A 17,964-nucleotide genomic window follows, 5' to 3' on the forward strand; every position below is an offset into this window, starting at 1 on the left:
ATACCTGGGAATAAAAACTTTTTCTGTTTCTAATACATTGGCAGATTGGTTACACTGTCCACATTTTAACATCTTACCTTTCTTATAGTTTTTATTCCCCTCTTTATTTCTTTCCAACAAATCTTTGACACATACATCTTTTTTGTATATGACACATGGTCTGTCACCAACATTTTTAAGGACCTCTTTGTCACTTTTAAATATAAACCAATTATTTTCTAAAATAGCTTTTATGTCATAAATCTGCAAGTTGTACGTCAGAATAAAGGCCCTGTTAAATTCGTTTGTGTTCCTTGAACCCACATCAACCTTTTTATGACTACTGTTGTCCCTTTCCTCTGAGCCTAACAGTGGAAAAAAGTGTCCTTTAACTCTCTTTTCTGTAACTTCACACAAAACCAATTCAATTAAACTGTTCGGGTATCCCCTCCTTAGTAACATGCCCCTTAACTTTTCCCTTTCTTCAATATACATTTCTAGGTCACTGACCATCCATGCTAACTGCACACATTGGCCCTTAACCAAAGATCTGTTTTGAAAGTCAGGGTGCCCACTTTCAAAATGTAAGAGAGTTAGAATATCTGGGCTTTCTGTAAATGGTGGTAGTAAACTTTTTCAGTGAATCATCTTTGGTTATAAGGATGTCCAATGTGTGTGTGTGTAATATATGCATCTAGTTATCTGTATATGTATTCACGTGTGTGTACTTTAGATTTACCAGTCTTCTAACATATGTTTGGAATTATGAAGAAGTTGGGAGTACCTGGAGAAACATACTAAGACACAGGGAGGACATATGTATACCATACAGATGGTGACTGGAAGATAGGATTGAACCTATAACTCCAGAGTTGTGCATTTGTTTATGAGAGGGTCAGCTCTTTGCTGCAGTAATGTAAAAGGACGTCTGCCCTTCACGCAGACACACACGCGCAGACACGCGCACACACACACACACACGCAGACACACACACAAAACTTACAAGCCATGTCTACAGCTTAGTTATTTTTGTAATTATTTAACAGACTAAGTGTCTCAGCTGTGAAACTGCAGATGTTTTCTTGAACATTTGTGTAGAACTGGCAGATGCCTGTATAGCTGTCAACTTTTTGTTTCGAGAAAAAAAGTCCCTGATTCCTTTTACTGGAGTGTGCCAAATTGCTGATCACTTTTACTTCATAGGTTGATGCTTACTTTGTAATATAAAGTTAGTTAGAAGCTTTCAGGCATTTAATGTTTTCTTTAAAATAAGTACATTTTGAAGAAAATGAGTGAAGTAAGTTGGCATACCTATTATTTCTTTTTATTCACAAAACACTTCTACTGTATATGAGCATGTGTTCTTAATCTGTTAACATCCTTAGCCACATTGTAAATTAGTGTCTAATGCATATGTTCCTGAATTGTGCTTTGAGACTCTAAGGGTAAACCAGCTTTTAACTAAGACAGAAGTTTAGGCGACAATATATGTTTAATGTACCACTGTTAAACTAAGCATTTACTTACTTTTTTGCAGGCCGGAGCAGTGATCCAGTCAGTCCTTCCAAATATCAAACTGGAACCACATGAAGTAGATCAGTTTCTAAATCTGCCTCAGAAAGAAAGTAAGTATGCAGGCTTTGTAATAACTACTTCAGTCATTACAAAAAATGCCTTCCTGTTTTCTTATTTTCTTGAAATAAGCTGGATAAATAATGCACAAATTTACATTTAAAAGCTCCAGTACATAATGCTTTTATGTAGGAGTGATGGCATTACCATTTTCAAATGTTTGGGCAGTTTTACAGCAACAAAAATGCCATTAATTTAATGTACCTCAGGGGAGGCATGAATCTTTTACTGGCTAAATCCGAGCGAGGCAGGTGCCCATGTCAGGAGAGTATGACACTTTTTTTAATAATGTCAGTAATGATTAGGATAGTCAGGAATGAAAAAAGTGAAGTTCTCCATTACCCCTTTATTGCTAATTGGTAAGAAAAAAACATTCAAATGCTTCTAAACTTTGAGCTTTGATTTAATTAATTAATTAATTAATTAATTAATTAATTAATTAGGCTCATTAGCTCATTGAACAACGATAAAGTGCTGCAAGCCAAAGAAAACTGGAAAATCCGTATGTCCTCTTCAAAATGTTTTTAATGAAAAATCCAAACTCCACAGACCATCACATTAACGCAATTTCGACAAAACAGTTTGCAAGCGTTTTCATCCAAACCAATTGGACTTCATCAGACATTGAACAACCATTAAATTAATCTATATATACTGATTTTTATAACCCACTGACCAATGAATGTTTCGTTAGACATTTGAATTAAGCAAATAGACAAACGGCCTCATTAATATTAAAATGTGAAAGATAAAATTTGAATACACATATTCATCACCTTAAAATAATCAAATACTAAAAAATATATTTATGTGCACATACATATATACATGTTGAATTAAATAAACATTGCATTGAAAGACTATAACAATATTAAAATAAAGTGCTTGTGCTGATACTGACCAAAGTATTCCTATCTTTAACATAATTACTCCCTCTGCTGTCAAAAACCTATATTACATACATATATCCAAAAACAATAAAGGACATATATACTTTATATATTGTTACTAATATCTATATAATACTATTACAAATAAAGTGCTTGTGCGAAATAAATAAATAAGAAATGTATATAAATATAACACATCTATTAATAGTCATTAGCTCATTGAGTTTGTCCTTGATGCCTTTTATATTTACAGTTTTGCCCAGCAGTTATGTTTTATCCTAGAGTGCTTTAGTAACCGAATTTAGAGTTTTCAGACTGAATTGAGACTTACTTGAAGCAGCACTGTGGTTAATGTGTCTTTTCTGAGGGCAAGCACATGCAGGATATGCCTGAGAAGGAAATGCACAGAAAGTGCTAATATTTAATTATAGTTTGCTTCACTCATAGGTTGGTACTAGGCTATCAGCCCTAGGGCCTATACAAGTCTAGCCATAACAATTCCCTGGCTATTTCTTCCCACATTATTTACTTTCCTGGACCCCTGTCTAGCAGGGCAACTGACGTGATCCCTGGGGTGAATTTCCTTTCTCCCATCCAATCGTCAAGGTTCCTCTTGAAGAGGTCCAAAGAGGCACTCTGCTTGACATGTATGGGCAAGCTATTCCAGTGTCTGGGGAGTCTCTGGGTCAGGAACCTATCCCTCCAGCATGTTTTGTTTGTTGTGATGACAAGGTTTAGATCCCTGGAGCGTGTAGCTCTGAGGGATTGGGATTTCTTTAAGTGTAGCATGTCCAACAGCTCTGTGTTTGACATGGCCTTGTATGTTAAGCAGAGATCGCCTCTGAATAGACGATATGCGACAGAGTATAGCTGGAGTTTTTTAAGGCGGTCAGCGTAGGGCATCTGCTTTAGGCCTGTGATTCTTTTAGTGAGGTATTTCTGAGGCCTTTCCAGTTGTTGCAGATGTCTTGAGAGGTACATACCAAATGGGGCGTTGTATTCTATAATAGGTCTAATGAGGGATGAGTACAGTGGGACAATGACCTCCTTTTTTCTGGATGAAAAGCCCTTTGTGATGAGGTGTGCCACATAGAAGGATTTCCTGACTGTTGTGGCGATGTGGTTATCGAAGGTGACACCACTGTCCACCTGTGTCCCTAAGTCTCTTAATACACTTTCTGTGTTTAGTGTACTGCCACCTATATGGTACTTCATGGATACATGTTTTTTCCCAAAGGGGATAACAATACATTTCTTGGCATTGAGCTTGAGCCCATGGCTCTGGCACCAAGCATCTGTTTCTGTAAGGCCCTTTTGTAGAGTATCCACATAATTTGGGGATTCAATAATGGCTCCCAGTTTGCAGTCATCTGCAAACTTTGTTAGCCAGAGTCCCTTAGTGTTGACCTGTACTTCAGAGAAGTAGATGCCAAACAAGAGCGGCCCCAGGACTGAACCCTGAGGTACTCCACTTGTCACTTGTCTGGAGCTGGATTTGGAGTCGGCTACTTTTACAGTGTGGATTCTATCAGTAAGCCATTTAGCAACCCATTGGGTTTCATAGGGATTAATGCCCAACTTAGTAAGTTTATCTATGATTCCAGAGTGGGGGATGGTGTCAAAGGCCTTGGCAAGGTCTAGATAGGCTGTGTGGACCACCTTACCCTTGTCCATGGCTCTGGAGACTGATTTAAAGAAGTCAATCAGGTTCAGGAGACAAGATCGGCCCTTCACAAACCCAAACTGGGTGGGGTCCGTGTTTGAAGGTTGCCAATGTCTTTGTTTATAAGTTCCATGATAATACGCTCCATGGCCTTGCAGATAAGGCTTGTCAGACTGATGGGATGGTAGTTTTCGGGATCCAAGGTGGATCCACCCTTGTGGATTGGGATAACTGTAGCTCTGCGCCACTCATTGGGCACGAAACCTGAGGTGAGGCTGTGATTAAACATGACACTTAGGTGAGGTGCCAGTTTATATTGTAGTTCATGTAGTACACAGCCCGGGATGTCATCTGGTCCCATGGATGCTGTATTCTTGGCTTTAGAGAGTGCGTTTTGTACCTGTGTGGCTGTTAATACTGGAATTTGGCAATCTTCCGATATTGAGATGGGCCATTTAGGGGGTGAGAGGGGGGTGAAGTTGGCACTGAATCGATCTGCCAGGATATTGGCAATAGCCTTCGGATCAGTATATTTAATGCCATTCTGTTTTAGCTCAGAGCAGATCTGAGCATTTAGATTCTTGACATAGTTATAGAATGCTTTGTGGTTGTCTTAGGAATCTTTGGCAATTTTATTTTCGTAACTAGCTTTGGAGGATTTTATGAGGCATCTCAGTTTCTTACTGAGGCTAGTAAGGGAGTTATTTGCATCCTGGGATTTTCCTCTTTTCTGCAAAAGTTTCTTCCTTTTGTTGTAAAGTTTGTTTATGGCAGGGGACCACCAGATTGGCTTCCTTTTTTTGGATGAAAGTAGGATACGTTTTTGGCAACTGCAGGTTTTATAATCAAGAAATCAATGGTAGTTGTCACTGGTCTCACTGTTTTGATGCTTTAGATAGTTCATAGGTACAGATTTGAAGATCTTATTTGCACTGTGTCACTGTCATTTACCAATAGGTCAGAATGTTTCAAAAACTGAAATTGTTTCTTCACAATACAGACTGAGAAATCGGCACCAAGGAGGAATGATTGCAGTTGAAAGCTTAAAAGTGGTGTTCCAACAGGTAAAGAAGTGTTTTGGTTAGGCGAAATGGCAAAACTAAAAAGACATGGAAATGTGTTGATCATTGGCTCAAACTTTTAAAAATGGACTTTTATTGTGTGATCTCCTTCTAACACCTTAGCTAGTTGTGCCCTTAGCAACTCTACACAAGTTTTGGTAGTCAGTCCTTCTGGTGCCTTTTACCCTGAACCTGTAGTTTGACGTTTTCTTTGAAGTAATAGTGTACTGCAGTGACAGTGGTTCAACTTGTGATAAACTTACCTTTAATACTGAAAGATCAAAAGGCTGTGTGTTAAGAGAATCCTTTAAGTGGCTTTTTCAGTTGTCTTCTAAAGGCTGAATATTTTATTTCTTTTCTTATATGTTGTGGCTTATTATTTGGATCTATATCAGAACATCAAAGTTTTAAAACTTTGAATGTTCTAATATCCACCCCTATTCAGTGAACGCTAAAAATAGCGAAACTGCAGAACACCAAATTTTTTCCTAGGGAAAGAATTTGGTTGCCCAGTTCTGTGGCCTTGCTATTTTCAGCGCTGTGGTGGAAAGTTACGGGTCGGGTTCAGGTAAGTGTGCGATTGTGTGGCCTTTAGGGTTAGGGGCGGATTAAGTGAGTTAGGGTTAGGGCGCGGGTTAGGTGAGTGTGCAGTAGTGACAGACCTTAGGGTTAGGGTTTGGGTTAAGGTAAGTGGATAGATTGTAGTGTATGTACAGTTTAGTGTAGGGTTAGATGTAGGATTTTAAGTATATGTGTGTGTATTGCTGTTTTTTGGTGTGCTTGTGTTGTGTGTATGTGTTTCGGAATAGCGAATTTTTTCCATGGGAAAAAATCGCTGTTCTGAATGTTCGATATTTTGTGGTTTCGATATTTAGGTTTGATGTAATAGCGTTCGCTATTTTCATCTTTTGATAGCGTGATGTAAACGCTGTTATTCCAGTTAGCTGGGACAGGCTTTGTGGAAGCCTTTTTCATCTATAGGCTGCCTAAACTGTGGTCTTTGCAGAGTGAGAGAGCTGTCAGCAGAATCTCTTAAATTGTTGGGAAGGCATTTAACTGAGGTTTTGCTAGACATTTTGGAGAAATATTTACTGTGGATTGGTTTGAATTTTAAGGTTGAAAGTTGTAGCATAGCTGTAGCTGCTACTAGAAGATAGTTAATGTTTTTTTTTTTTTTTTTTTTTTTTAAGTTCACAGTCGTATTTCATTCTGAAGTGCAGATTTAGATAGCGAGAGAGAGTAAAGCGTATTCCAAATGGTGGCTGTAGCAATGGCTGTCCTAGGTTCTCTTGTAAGTTGGTTGTTTAGCATGCCCTTAACTTGTTTCATTACTTTGTTTGAAATGACTTCAGAATGATATGCAAATGTTAAGGAAGACTTCATCAGGAGTTCTAGGTATCAGTATACCTAGAGTAAACCTATAGTTTTCTTTACAGGTTTCAAACCTGCTCCATACCCATAGTACCTCTTCACTTCTGAGCTTACTCCCTGCTCCATTGATAGTTTTTTCACTGGCTTCTGCTCTGTTGCTTTCTCCTTTGGCTCTCACCATTCTTCAACTATTACCTGCATTCATATTACACCATGTCCCTGCCCCCACTCTCCCTCCTTGCCTGCTTATCTTGTAATCTCTTGCTAAATCTTCCTGCTCCCCCGTATTCCTGTTCCCTCCTTCTCCTCCTTCCTCTACACTGTTGGTCACCTCCCTACTTCCTGCCCCTTCCTCTCCATTCGGACACATAGCTAGGTCTCAGTCGCTTGATTCCTGTATCACTCCTCCCCCTTCTCCATTCTCCTAAACCCTCCCCCAAACCTGTGTAGCTATCCTAGTGTTTGTGGAGCCATTTTTAAAACTCTGGAACTGAGAGTAGTCATCTCCAGTCCCCTCCTGTTTCCTTCTTTCATAGGCTGCCAGAGCCGTTCATGGGTAAGTGTTCTTTTTATATTAAATTGATAAGTGTTCATTTTTGCCGCGCTTGACCTGTATCTGGTTATTTCTCATCCAAGTGCAAATACTGCTCTGAGTCCTATATCATCACAGACTCAGTAGCGCAACATGTGAACATCACCATTCTTTGACTGATTTACTGCAACCTCTAGAACAAGTTACCAGTTACTCGTACGAGTGCAATAGTCTTGGTTCTGAGCTATTTTTGAAAGTGCTGTCGCAATTATTGTTTTTTTAACTGGTTGTGTGAATACCCCTGTCACAATCTAATATTTGTATCAGTTAGTGTTTTGCAATTTTGTGAGCATTTGACTTGGTTCCAAGTCATTCTTGGAGGTGTGGCTGCAAGCTTTTTGATAATATTACAGCTGAATTGTGTTTGGTAGGTCCGAGCTGCAGTTTTCCTATCTTGAACCTCTGATAACATTCTAGTCTAAATGGTCACAATGTTCCCATGCTCTAGCTAACAGCTGTTGTCCATCTCGTATGCACCAGTTTAGCCTAACGCTTCGCCTCGTGTCTAACAGGGGAACTTTACTATTAAGCAGGGCATAGAGCCCTAAAACATTTTGTTCCGCCTTGAGGCTCTCTACAGGGTAAGCTTTCAGTAAGCAAGCAAGATTTTGTGCCGTGATACACGTAGACGGTGTTTCCTTCCACACTTGATGCCGCATGGTTTTAAACATAAGTGAATATTAACTGGTAAAGCATGGTTTCTGAACCCCACACATGTTTACTGTAAGTTGTAACACACTTACTGGCTGGGATTATCTTGACTGGGTGAATGATAACTATACCCTAGCCGCAAGCAGTCATATTTTTGTAACATTATAACTCAAAAGAATTTAAACGAAAAAGAGTACACTTACTCTTATATTTAACTCACTTACTGGCTGGGATTATCCTGACTGAGTGAATTGGTCACTGTGGCTCTAGTTGTAAGTCATCACATTATTGGAACAAAATCAAAATATTAAAAAGAAAGATAACTCTGCTACGCAATCTGGCTACACTAACTCAGAAGCTGTATTATCTGCTAATCTCTGAAGTGGGCTGTGAGTGCTATACATGCTGCATTAGCGTTATTCAAAGGTTTCCTACACTTCATTTTTGAGGCGTGGAACCAAAATTAATGGTTTATATCTACTTGGTAAACTGCAGTTCATACCCTACAGTGCTCCTTTTCAAATCTGGAGTACTCAAATACTCAAACTGTGTGTACCTGAACAACTTCCTTGTTCATTGTTTTTACTTGCATTTCTGCTGTAACAACACTGCTAGCTTAACTTTTTTACTGTGATTTTAAATCTGTTTTAGCACTGCTGCTGTATAAATACCACCTTTATACTTTTACCTGCATTTCAGTTTCACTCTTAGCTTACTTCCACTACATATACATTCTCTAGGCTACCCATATATAGTCAGTTTATACAGATTTTACAAACCAACTTCCCATACTGCTATATGAATTCATAATTTGTTTAACCTAACCTATCAATTCCATTATAGCCTGCTGTGCGTTGCTCAAAACCCCCAGGTGTTCTCAACTCTTTTAAGGAATTTCCCCAGTTTTCCTGCCGCTGAAAGAACCTGTAAGGGACACTTTCAAGTTGCCTGCTGGTACTACTAGTGTACCCAAGTCCTGTCTGAAACATGTATATACTCTGTAGTGCTGCATATCACTAAATGTGCATTTATTGTTTTTTCCCCTGAGCACTTGCTAGCAGCCTACCCTAGACTCTAAATACCTGTATCCCTGTAACTCAAACCCTGATATTTCTTAATTAAGCCACCTCCTTTTTCCTTCCAGGCTCTTGCTACTGTTACGTAACCCTATCTCTGCATCTGTTTTTGCCTCCTAGTTAAATAACCCCCCACTATAGTTTTCTTTGCAGGTTTCAAACCTGCCCCATACCCGTAGTACCTCTTCACTTCTCAGCTTACTCCCTGCTCCATTGATAGTTTTTTCTGCTGGCTTTTGCTCTGCTGCTTTCTCCTTTGGCTCTTCCCCTCTCCGTTCACCCTACGGGCTCAATCCACTCCCCTACCCCAGTTCCCACCCACCCCCAGTGTTACTACAGTTATTCTTACCTCACTCCACCCACCCAACTTAATTACCCAATAGGAACTCTCCCCTCATCACCACACTTACTTACAATCATCCCACTTAAACACATCATTCTCTCTACCTCACTAGCAACCAAAGCTCACTTAACCTTCTCTTATCTTTCCCTAAACCCTATTCCTCCTTTTAGCTGTCATTCTGTCCTTCTAATTTATACCATTCTCCCTTTGCATAGTCATGCTCTCCTTACTTATCCACACCCTCCAGGCCCCTTGTTTCCTCCTTCTGTTCCTAGTTCCACTATGCTATGCCAGCTCATACTCTTCCAATTCCTGTCCTGTATTTGCTGCAACAATAACTAGCACACTTACCCAACCTCACCCAGAACCTTACTCACTCTTCCACTCTATCTCCTCCTCTCTCATTCAGCCTAACCCACTGCTCCTTTTCCACCCAAAAATCTTATCCACCTCAGCTAAGTTACTGACACCAAAACTAAGCCTAGATCTACCTTACCTCTTTCTCAACAAACCTAAATGGCCAAATGTTACTACTTGCAATAACCTAATCTCCATCCTAACCCTTGTCCTAGTCCCCTGGTTAAGAATACCTTCCCCTTATCTCCCTCCTCCCCTAACAATACTCTTAACATGTTTACTATCAGTGTCCAGACCCTTAACAACAAACTACACCAATTTTACGCTTGGCTAAGCCATAACCAACCAGACATCGTAGCCATCTCCGAAACATGGCTCAAACCCTATATCCCCGACTCTGAAATTCTACCCCCAGGATTTCACACCCTTAGACATGGCCGACTAAACAGAAAAGGTGGCGGCACTGCTTTAATTTACTCCAACCTTCTAACCATAATCTCCTTCCAAATTCCCATTCCACAATTCAAAAACACTGAACTAACAGTTGGACTTCTAAAACTAAATAAACACAAGAATATCTGCATCATTGCCCTATATATTTCCCCTGGTAACAGTATTCCTGTCCTTGAGGATATTCTCCTATGGGCTTCTACTAAAATTAACTACGAAACTTATATTCTTGGGGATGTTAATATAGACTGGAACAAATTCAATACTCCCTCTCCCCCTCTTTCCATAAACCTCTATAACTTTACTCAAACTATCCTATCCATCACCAGACCCAACAAAACAAATCCCCCTGTATCCAGTATTGATTGGATCCTAGTCACCCATCCAAACAAAGTAACAAACTCTGGCACTATTCCTGACACCATTAGTGACCACCTCCCAGCTTTCCTCCATCATTCCACCAGCTCCACACCACACCAACACAAATACATCCTTACTCGCAACTTTAGTCACTTCAACCCCACAGCCTTCTCAAATATTCTCAAACAAATGAACTGGCAAAAACTATACACCCTTCCTCTTGACAATGCTGTAGTCTACTTTAGCTCGATTTTCTTAGACACTCTAAACTTCCTAGCCCCTCTAAGAAACAAAAGGATATGAACTAACACATCTCCGTGGCTATCCAAAGATACAAAACAAATCATGCTCCAAAGAGACAAATTATGGAAGCTTTATCGGAACAATAAATTGCCCAATACCTTCCTCCAATATAAACAGCTCTGCAATCTTGTTAAACAGCTAATCACTAAGGACAAAAAATCCTATTATATTAGCCTCCAATCAAACAACAACAAAAACCCAAAACAGTTTTGGAAATCTATAAACACTCTTCTCAATCCAGACTCCAGAAATAACCTTTGTCCAGACCCAAGCAAATCCAACCTTGAACTAGCATCAGAATTCAGCACATTCTTCACAGAAACTATTTCTGACTTGACCAAAACCTTCCCCAACAGTAACCCCCCAATATCTCATTTCTGTCAATCTACCTCCCCCAACAACCCTCCCCTTATGTTCAAGCTCAAACCTGTCTTCAGAAACTTTATAAAAAGACTTCTGTCCAAACTCAAACCCTGCACCAATGCTCCAAACAATATTCCCTCTTCCTTCCTAAAATGTGCAGCTGATGGCATTGCTCTCCCAGTCAGCATTCTAATTAAATATCCATAAAGGAATCTTATGTCCCTAAACCCTGGTGCTCAGCATACATTCTTCCTCTTCACAAAGGAGGCAAAAACACCAGCATCTCTAACTTCCATCCCATTGCACTCCTCTCACCAATTTCCAAATCCTAGAAAAATGCAACCACTCCCAACTGATGCCCTTCCTGACCCACAACCATCTCCTGACACCCACCTAGCATGGCTTCCGCCGAGGACATAGTACTATAACCGCTCTACTCTTTCCTTGATACTGTTAACCAAGCCCGTGATTCTGGACACCTAGTTTCTACTGTTTTACTTGATCTTTCTAAAGCCTTCGATACTGTTTCCCCACATTCCACTTCTCCATCATCTCTCATACCTTCATCTCTCTCCAAATACTATATCTTGGTTCTCTAGCTATCTGTCAGGAAGATCACAGGCAGTTAAATGGATAAACTCCACCTCTACCTTCTTGCCTACCCCTACTGGCGTACCACAGGGATCTATACTTGGACCTATGCTATTTAATATTTTCATCAACAGCTTTCACACTGCCTTTCCTGATTCTAAAATCATTCAATACGCAGACAATTCAACTTTAGTCTACTCCGCTTTAAACTCCTCTGAACTGCTGACCAAAACCCAAACTGCTTTTACAACCACTGAAAATTGGATGCAACAAAACCGCCTTTCCCTCAATGCAAATAAATCAAAAATCCTACTATTCCCTCCTTCAAAGACTTTCTCCTATGACAAAAATGCTTTTAAAGTCCTTACTCAATCTAACTCCCCCATAGAAGTGGTCCCTTCTGCTAAACTCCTTGATATCACTATTGGTGAACACCTCATGTTCGATGTCCACATTTAGCAAAATATTAAGAAAACACACCAAAAGCTAGGTATGCTGTACAGAAACCATCTCTTTCTATCCAACTCCACTAGGCATACTCTGGCCACCGCTTATCTTCTTCCATCCTTATTATATGGAGCCCCTCTCCTAACTAGCCTATCCTCCTCCCTCACTTCCAAATTAGAAAACTGCTACAATATTGTTGTTGTTGTGTCTTTCAGCTTATCCCGGTTAGGGGTCGCCACAGAAAACTGCTACAATAAGATCTCCAAATTTGCTACCAAATCTAAAAATTCCACCCATCACTGCCTTACCCTACAATCATTGAACTGGCTAGAACTCACAAACTACCTGGCTTACCTCCAACTAACCACTGCTCACAGACATATTTCACCCAACTAAATATCCGGCTCTAACCAATGTCCTCTCCCCTTATACCCCCAACAGAACACTCAGATCTGAACACCAAAACTTAATCTCTGTCCATAAACCTAAACATCCTGCCAGCCAACTTCTCCTATCTTTCTCACTAGGCAAGAAATGGAATTCTGTCCCTGCCATGCTGCGAACTACAATTAACTCAGAAAACTTCAAATCTGTACTCTTCAAACACCTGTCCACCAAATTGAAATGCACCTGCTTTCACCTGACCTAATTCTTAGAACGCCCCCAAGAGGTTTTTCCTCCCAGGTTCCTTAGCTCTCTATTACCCGTAGCTACTTCAACCATGAGTCAATCTAAGCTCTGATCTCTTAGAGCTAAACAGCGCATTATTTCAACTTTGTAAATAGCTTTTTATTTTACTTGAGCGCAAGTAAAGTGTTATAACTATTACTAATATGCATGTATGTTAAGGTGTTTCCCCAACCACAACACAAGTGGCTTGCTCAAAAGAAAACTTATTGTAAAATTCATTAACATTTCACATTGATTCCTGCTGAATATGCCTAACACTTAATGTACATAAGTTGTAACCTATACAATTGATTCCTTCTGAATAGGCATGATACTGAATGTACATAATTGTAACCTACTACTATACAATGTTTCTTGTATATTACTACTTTATTTGTATTTGCTTGTTTTTGTATATTCTTTCTTTTTTACAATTCTTTATCCTGGAGCTTTTCTCCCCGGACCTGCACTGAAAACAGGTCTTCTGGACCCAGTGGACTTCCCCGGTAATCAAACTAGAAATAAATAAATAGTTGAATCTGCTTAATATTGTTGTTGGAGAGATCTGATGTTCTTCGTGTTTCACTGTTGCAGTCATTACATTTGGGTTATCCGCTTGCAGGTAGCCCTCAGTCAGCCTGATTAACAAAGTCTTGGGTCCTGAATCGGTTGCTGTCGCTTCTTCCATGACATCAGGTCTTTAGGGGTATAAAACATGCATCTGATGCCATTACATCAGTTTTTCTTGCCATGCAGTGCCCGAAGCAGAAGCAGTTCGCAAGTGTCGGTTGGCCGACTCCTGAAATTTTTGTTTTCGAGTTTCAGAACCAAAGTCTTCAACTAAAGCTAAGTACCCCATTGGGGAAATTTCTTCTTGCTCCTTACCGATGTCAGTAAAAGTTAATAATTGCTCATAAAGATTTTCATTCGTACTGTATTCCTTGCCTAGGCCCTGACCACGACATACCTTGTTGTCGGTTTTGTGCTTTATTTAATCAGCACACTATCTGTTGTCGGTAAATTTTCGCATCTAAATGTTTCGGTTCTCGGTTTAATTATTCAGAAATGTCGTCGGTTAGCCATCCGACTACCAAGATTCCGAAAAAATGTAAAGATAAAGACAGAGACTGGCCGCTGAGGTCCAAAACTGCCGCCGACGCTTCTCCTAAGCCAGTCACCAGTTCAGCGGTACTCAGTGAAGCGCTTTCGCAGCCCCTGATAACCGCTACTTCTGATTCGTAGGCCTCTACTGAGACCCATTTGGAGTCTGGTATGCCGCGAGATTCTTCAACTGTGGAACCCGTGGGTGTCTCTACCTTGGATGGGTCTTGAGCTGCTGTGCAGGCACCTGCTTCTGAGGGTGTATTCAGGCCTACGGACTTGCATGTTAAATCAACGCCTCCTTCTTCTCCTCTTAGGCCTAAATCTCGAACCATGCCTAAAAAAACAATGCCCAGGCCACATGCTCAGGCCTCCATGCCTAAAAAACAAATGATAAGAATGGCTGAAGATCTAATAACTTTAATCAGGGGTAGCCAACCCCCCCCCCCTTTCTATGAGGCCTAGGACTGAAGTGGTTTATAAATCTTCTGACCAGGATTCTGTTTTTTTCTGATTCTTCTGAGTTTCTGGATTTGCCCTTATCTACTTATGAGGATTCTAATGCAGAGGATTCCATTCCCTCTGCTTCCCCTCTAGAAGATTTTTCTTTTGGGGAAACCTTACATACTCTAAGGGAGCATTTCCACTGGGAAAGCCAGGATTTTTCTGATTCAAAAAAGAGGCTTAGGGATTTCTTACTCCTACCTCAGCATAGGCGTACTAGACATTGTTGATGATGCTTTTTCGGAATCTAGTTTGGCCCCTGATTCTTTGCCTCCTGCTCCCAGATAACCAGACAGATACTACAGGGTCCCTGAGTCCCACAAGTTCCTTTTTAAAAATCCTATTGCGGATTTAGAGATTATTTCACAGGGGCCCAAGGGCATTAAGGCTTCTACTGCTAAAAATCCTACCCCTTCTGATAGTGAATCCAGGGCGCTAGATAGATGGGGTAAGAAGGTTTACACTTATGCAACCTTGGCCATTAGGGCTTTAAACTGCCAGTTTCATATGTTAAAGTATTAGCAACATGTTATTGGATTGCTTAAACAGAAAATGATGTTGATTCCTGACTGGGTGGAAAATAAAAGAATTACAGGATTTAATGCATTCTGCTGAACAAGTTGGAAAACATACTTTGCAATGTGGTTTTGATTCATTGGAGGCCTCTTGCAGGGCCACTGTTACTGGGTCTGTGCTCAGAAGGCATGCTTGGCTTAAGGAGCAATCTTGGCGTAATCATGTTAAAGCTAAATTGTTGGATGTTCCCTTAAATCAGGACCGCCTGTTTGGCAACAAAGCAGAAGAAGTGCTGAAAAAGATGGAGGAAAAAGCTAAATCTATGCAAACTGTTAAAGATTTCCTAATGGTACAGCCTCCAAGATTTAGTAGGCATTGGCCGTCTAAGAATTGTCCTTTCCTGCCTCTTCCAGGCCTTCCAAGTCCAAACCCAGAACCTGCTGAATACCCAGGCTTCAGTCCCAAGGTACGCACAGGACTAAGCAGTGGGGGGCTTCCACTTCCAAATCAGGGAGTAATAAGACCCCCCCCCTCCCATGGTGAACTGTCTCAATGACTTAACTTTAAAACTTCCAAGCCCTTCTCAACTGACTGCTCCTTTAGGGGGAAAGATTGCTCTGCATACAAAACACTGGGAACTAATTACCTAGGACAAATGGGTTTTAAACATAGTTTCCCAAGGAAACAGATTTCACTTCCACACGTTACCAACCCCAAACGGTTGGCCAGATCTACGCCCAAATTAGTGGGCAGAGGCTCAAAAGCAAGTAACTCTCTCTCTTAAACATAAGGGCTATTCAAACTGTACCAGAAGAGGAAAAGTTTTCTACTCAAGACTTTTCCTGGTACCCAGAAAAGACATCTCATGGCGTCCTATCCTGGACCTTTCTATCCTAAACACCTTTTTGGTGATCCCAAAATTCAAGATGCTAACTCTTCACCACTTGCTTCCTATGCTAGGCAAGAATGCCTGGTTGGCAACACTGGATTTAAAGGATGCCTACTTGCACATCCCAATCAGGTAATCTTGCAGAAGATACTTATACTTCAAAGCAGGCTACATGCATTATCATTTCCCTGCACTTCTTTTTGGCTTATCTACTGCGCCCAGGGTATTTACAAAGTGCCTAGCTCCAGTCATTGCATTTTGCAGGCAAAGAAATATTCAAATATACACATACCTGGACGATTGTCTAATACAGGCAGAAAGCCAGGACATACTTTTGAATCATCTGGCATTTGTAAAAAAGTGTTAACTTGTCTGGGGTACACCATAAACGAAAAGAAATAACATATTATACCGTGTCCATAAATTATATTCCTGGGAGCAAGCTTGAACACAACTTCCCAGATGGCTTTCCTCACGCAAGAGAAACAGATTCATTTGACAGCTTACTTCAAACTAATGGCCACAAAAACCCTGCTATCTGCAAGGCAAATACTGCAAGCCTTGAGGTTCATGGCCTCCTGCATTCTCCAAATTCCATATGCAAAACTGCATATGAGGAAACTACAATGGTATCTATAAAGCCTATGGTGTCAACATTCTCAGGATCTAGAAGCAATGATTCCTATCATACCTTGCCTACAGTGAGAGTTACTTTGGTGGGCAGAGGCCTGCCACCAAAACAAGGGGCTACCATTCACTCTATCCCCTGCCGCCCAAACCCTAACAACAGATGCATCAGATTATGCATGGGGGCTCACCTGGCAGGGAAGTGCATTCAGGGCAAATGGAGCCCAAGTCAAATGCACCTGCATATCAATTAGAAAGAAATGTTAGCTGTACAGAATGCTCTGGCAGCCTTCAAGGCCCACATTCTTCCAGGACAATTAATGGTAAGGACGGACAACACCACTGTTATGTGGTACATAAACAAGCAGGGGGGACCCATTCATACCCCCTCTGCAGACTAGCCATGGCTCTGTGGAACACAGCCTTGAGCTACCAAGCGCATTTACAGGCTGAATTCCTGCCGGGAAAGCTGAATACACTGGCATACAAACTAAGCAGAAATCTCATGGACCCACACAATTGGAAATTGGAACCAAAGACTTTCAACATGTTGATAAATGGGGGAGCCCAGATATAGACCTTTTTGCCAACCCACAGAACTACCAATTGGACAAATTCTGCACAAGGACTCCCCACAAACAAGCTTGGAATGGATGCCCTGTCCTTCAACTGGAAAAATCTATCAGTTTATGCCTTTCCTCGTCTGCCTCTCCTCTCCAAAGTACTACTAAAGATAAAACAGGACAAACCAAGGACGATATTGATTGCACCAGACTGGCCACGCCAACACTGGTACCCCCTCTTGCGCAGTGTGTCACTGGTGGCACCATGGCATCTGGCTCAGACCCCTACGCTGCTGTCCCAGCAGGGAGGGGCAGATTCTGCATCCTCAGCTTCAAACCCTGAACCTGGCAGCCTGGCTAATTGCTTGACCTCTCCATTACCATCCCTCAGTAAACAAGTGTTGGATGTCATTTTAGAGGCAAGGAGGCCTAGTACTAGAAAATCTTATGCTGAAAAATGGAAAAGATTCTGTTTCTCAAACCAAACTCAAGGGATGGGCACAGCAACGCCCACTTTACTCAGATTCTTCAATACTTAACTGAGATGCTTCACAAGGGCCTTTCTTTTTCCTCCATCAAAATTCATGCCTCAGCCATTTCAGCTCATTACAACACAGAGCCACCCTTCTTCTCTCATCTACTGCTCAAGCAGTTCCTCAGAGGGGCTAAAAACTTAAGACAACCCAGGAGAGCCCAAACTCCAGCCTGGGACCTTAACTTTGTATTAGAAAAACTCACTCTACCTCTTTTTGCGCCAGCTGCAAGTGCAGAGTTAAAATTCCTTTCTTGGAAAACAGCCTTCCTTTTAGCAATCACTTCAGCGAGAAGGGTACCTGAATTACAGGCCCTTATGGTAGTGGAGCCATTCATGATCTTTCATGCGGACAGGGTGTCCCTCAGGATCAACCCCTCCTTCATGGCCAGGGTAGTATCCATTGGGTTTCTTAATCAGTCCATTCATTTGC

General features: G+C 41.0%; 1 protein-coding gene across 1 annotated transcript in view; it reads left to right on the forward strand.

Annotated features, from left to right (window-relative positions):
• Positions 1-17,964, forward strand: part of CREB3L2 (cAMP responsive element binding protein 3 like 2) — a 2,450,910-nt gene that overhangs the window by 228,920 nt on the left and 2,204,026 nt on the right. The window contains exon 3 of the mRNA XM_044087227.1: positions 1,518-1,605. Within this exon, the coding sequence (XP_043943162.1) occupies positions 1,518-1,605 (88 nt within the window). The remainder of the gene's footprint in view (positions 1-1,517; positions 1,606-17,964) is intronic.

The sequence above is a fragment of the Protopterus annectens genome, chromosome 11.part0 (genome assembly GCF_019279795.1).
Source record: "Protopterus annectens isolate FY-2018-M chromosome 11.part0, PAN1.0, whole genome shotgun sequence".
In the NCBI taxonomy this organism is placed as follows: domain Eukaryota; kingdom Metazoa; phylum Chordata; order Ceratodontiformes; family Protopteridae; genus Protopterus; species Protopterus annectens.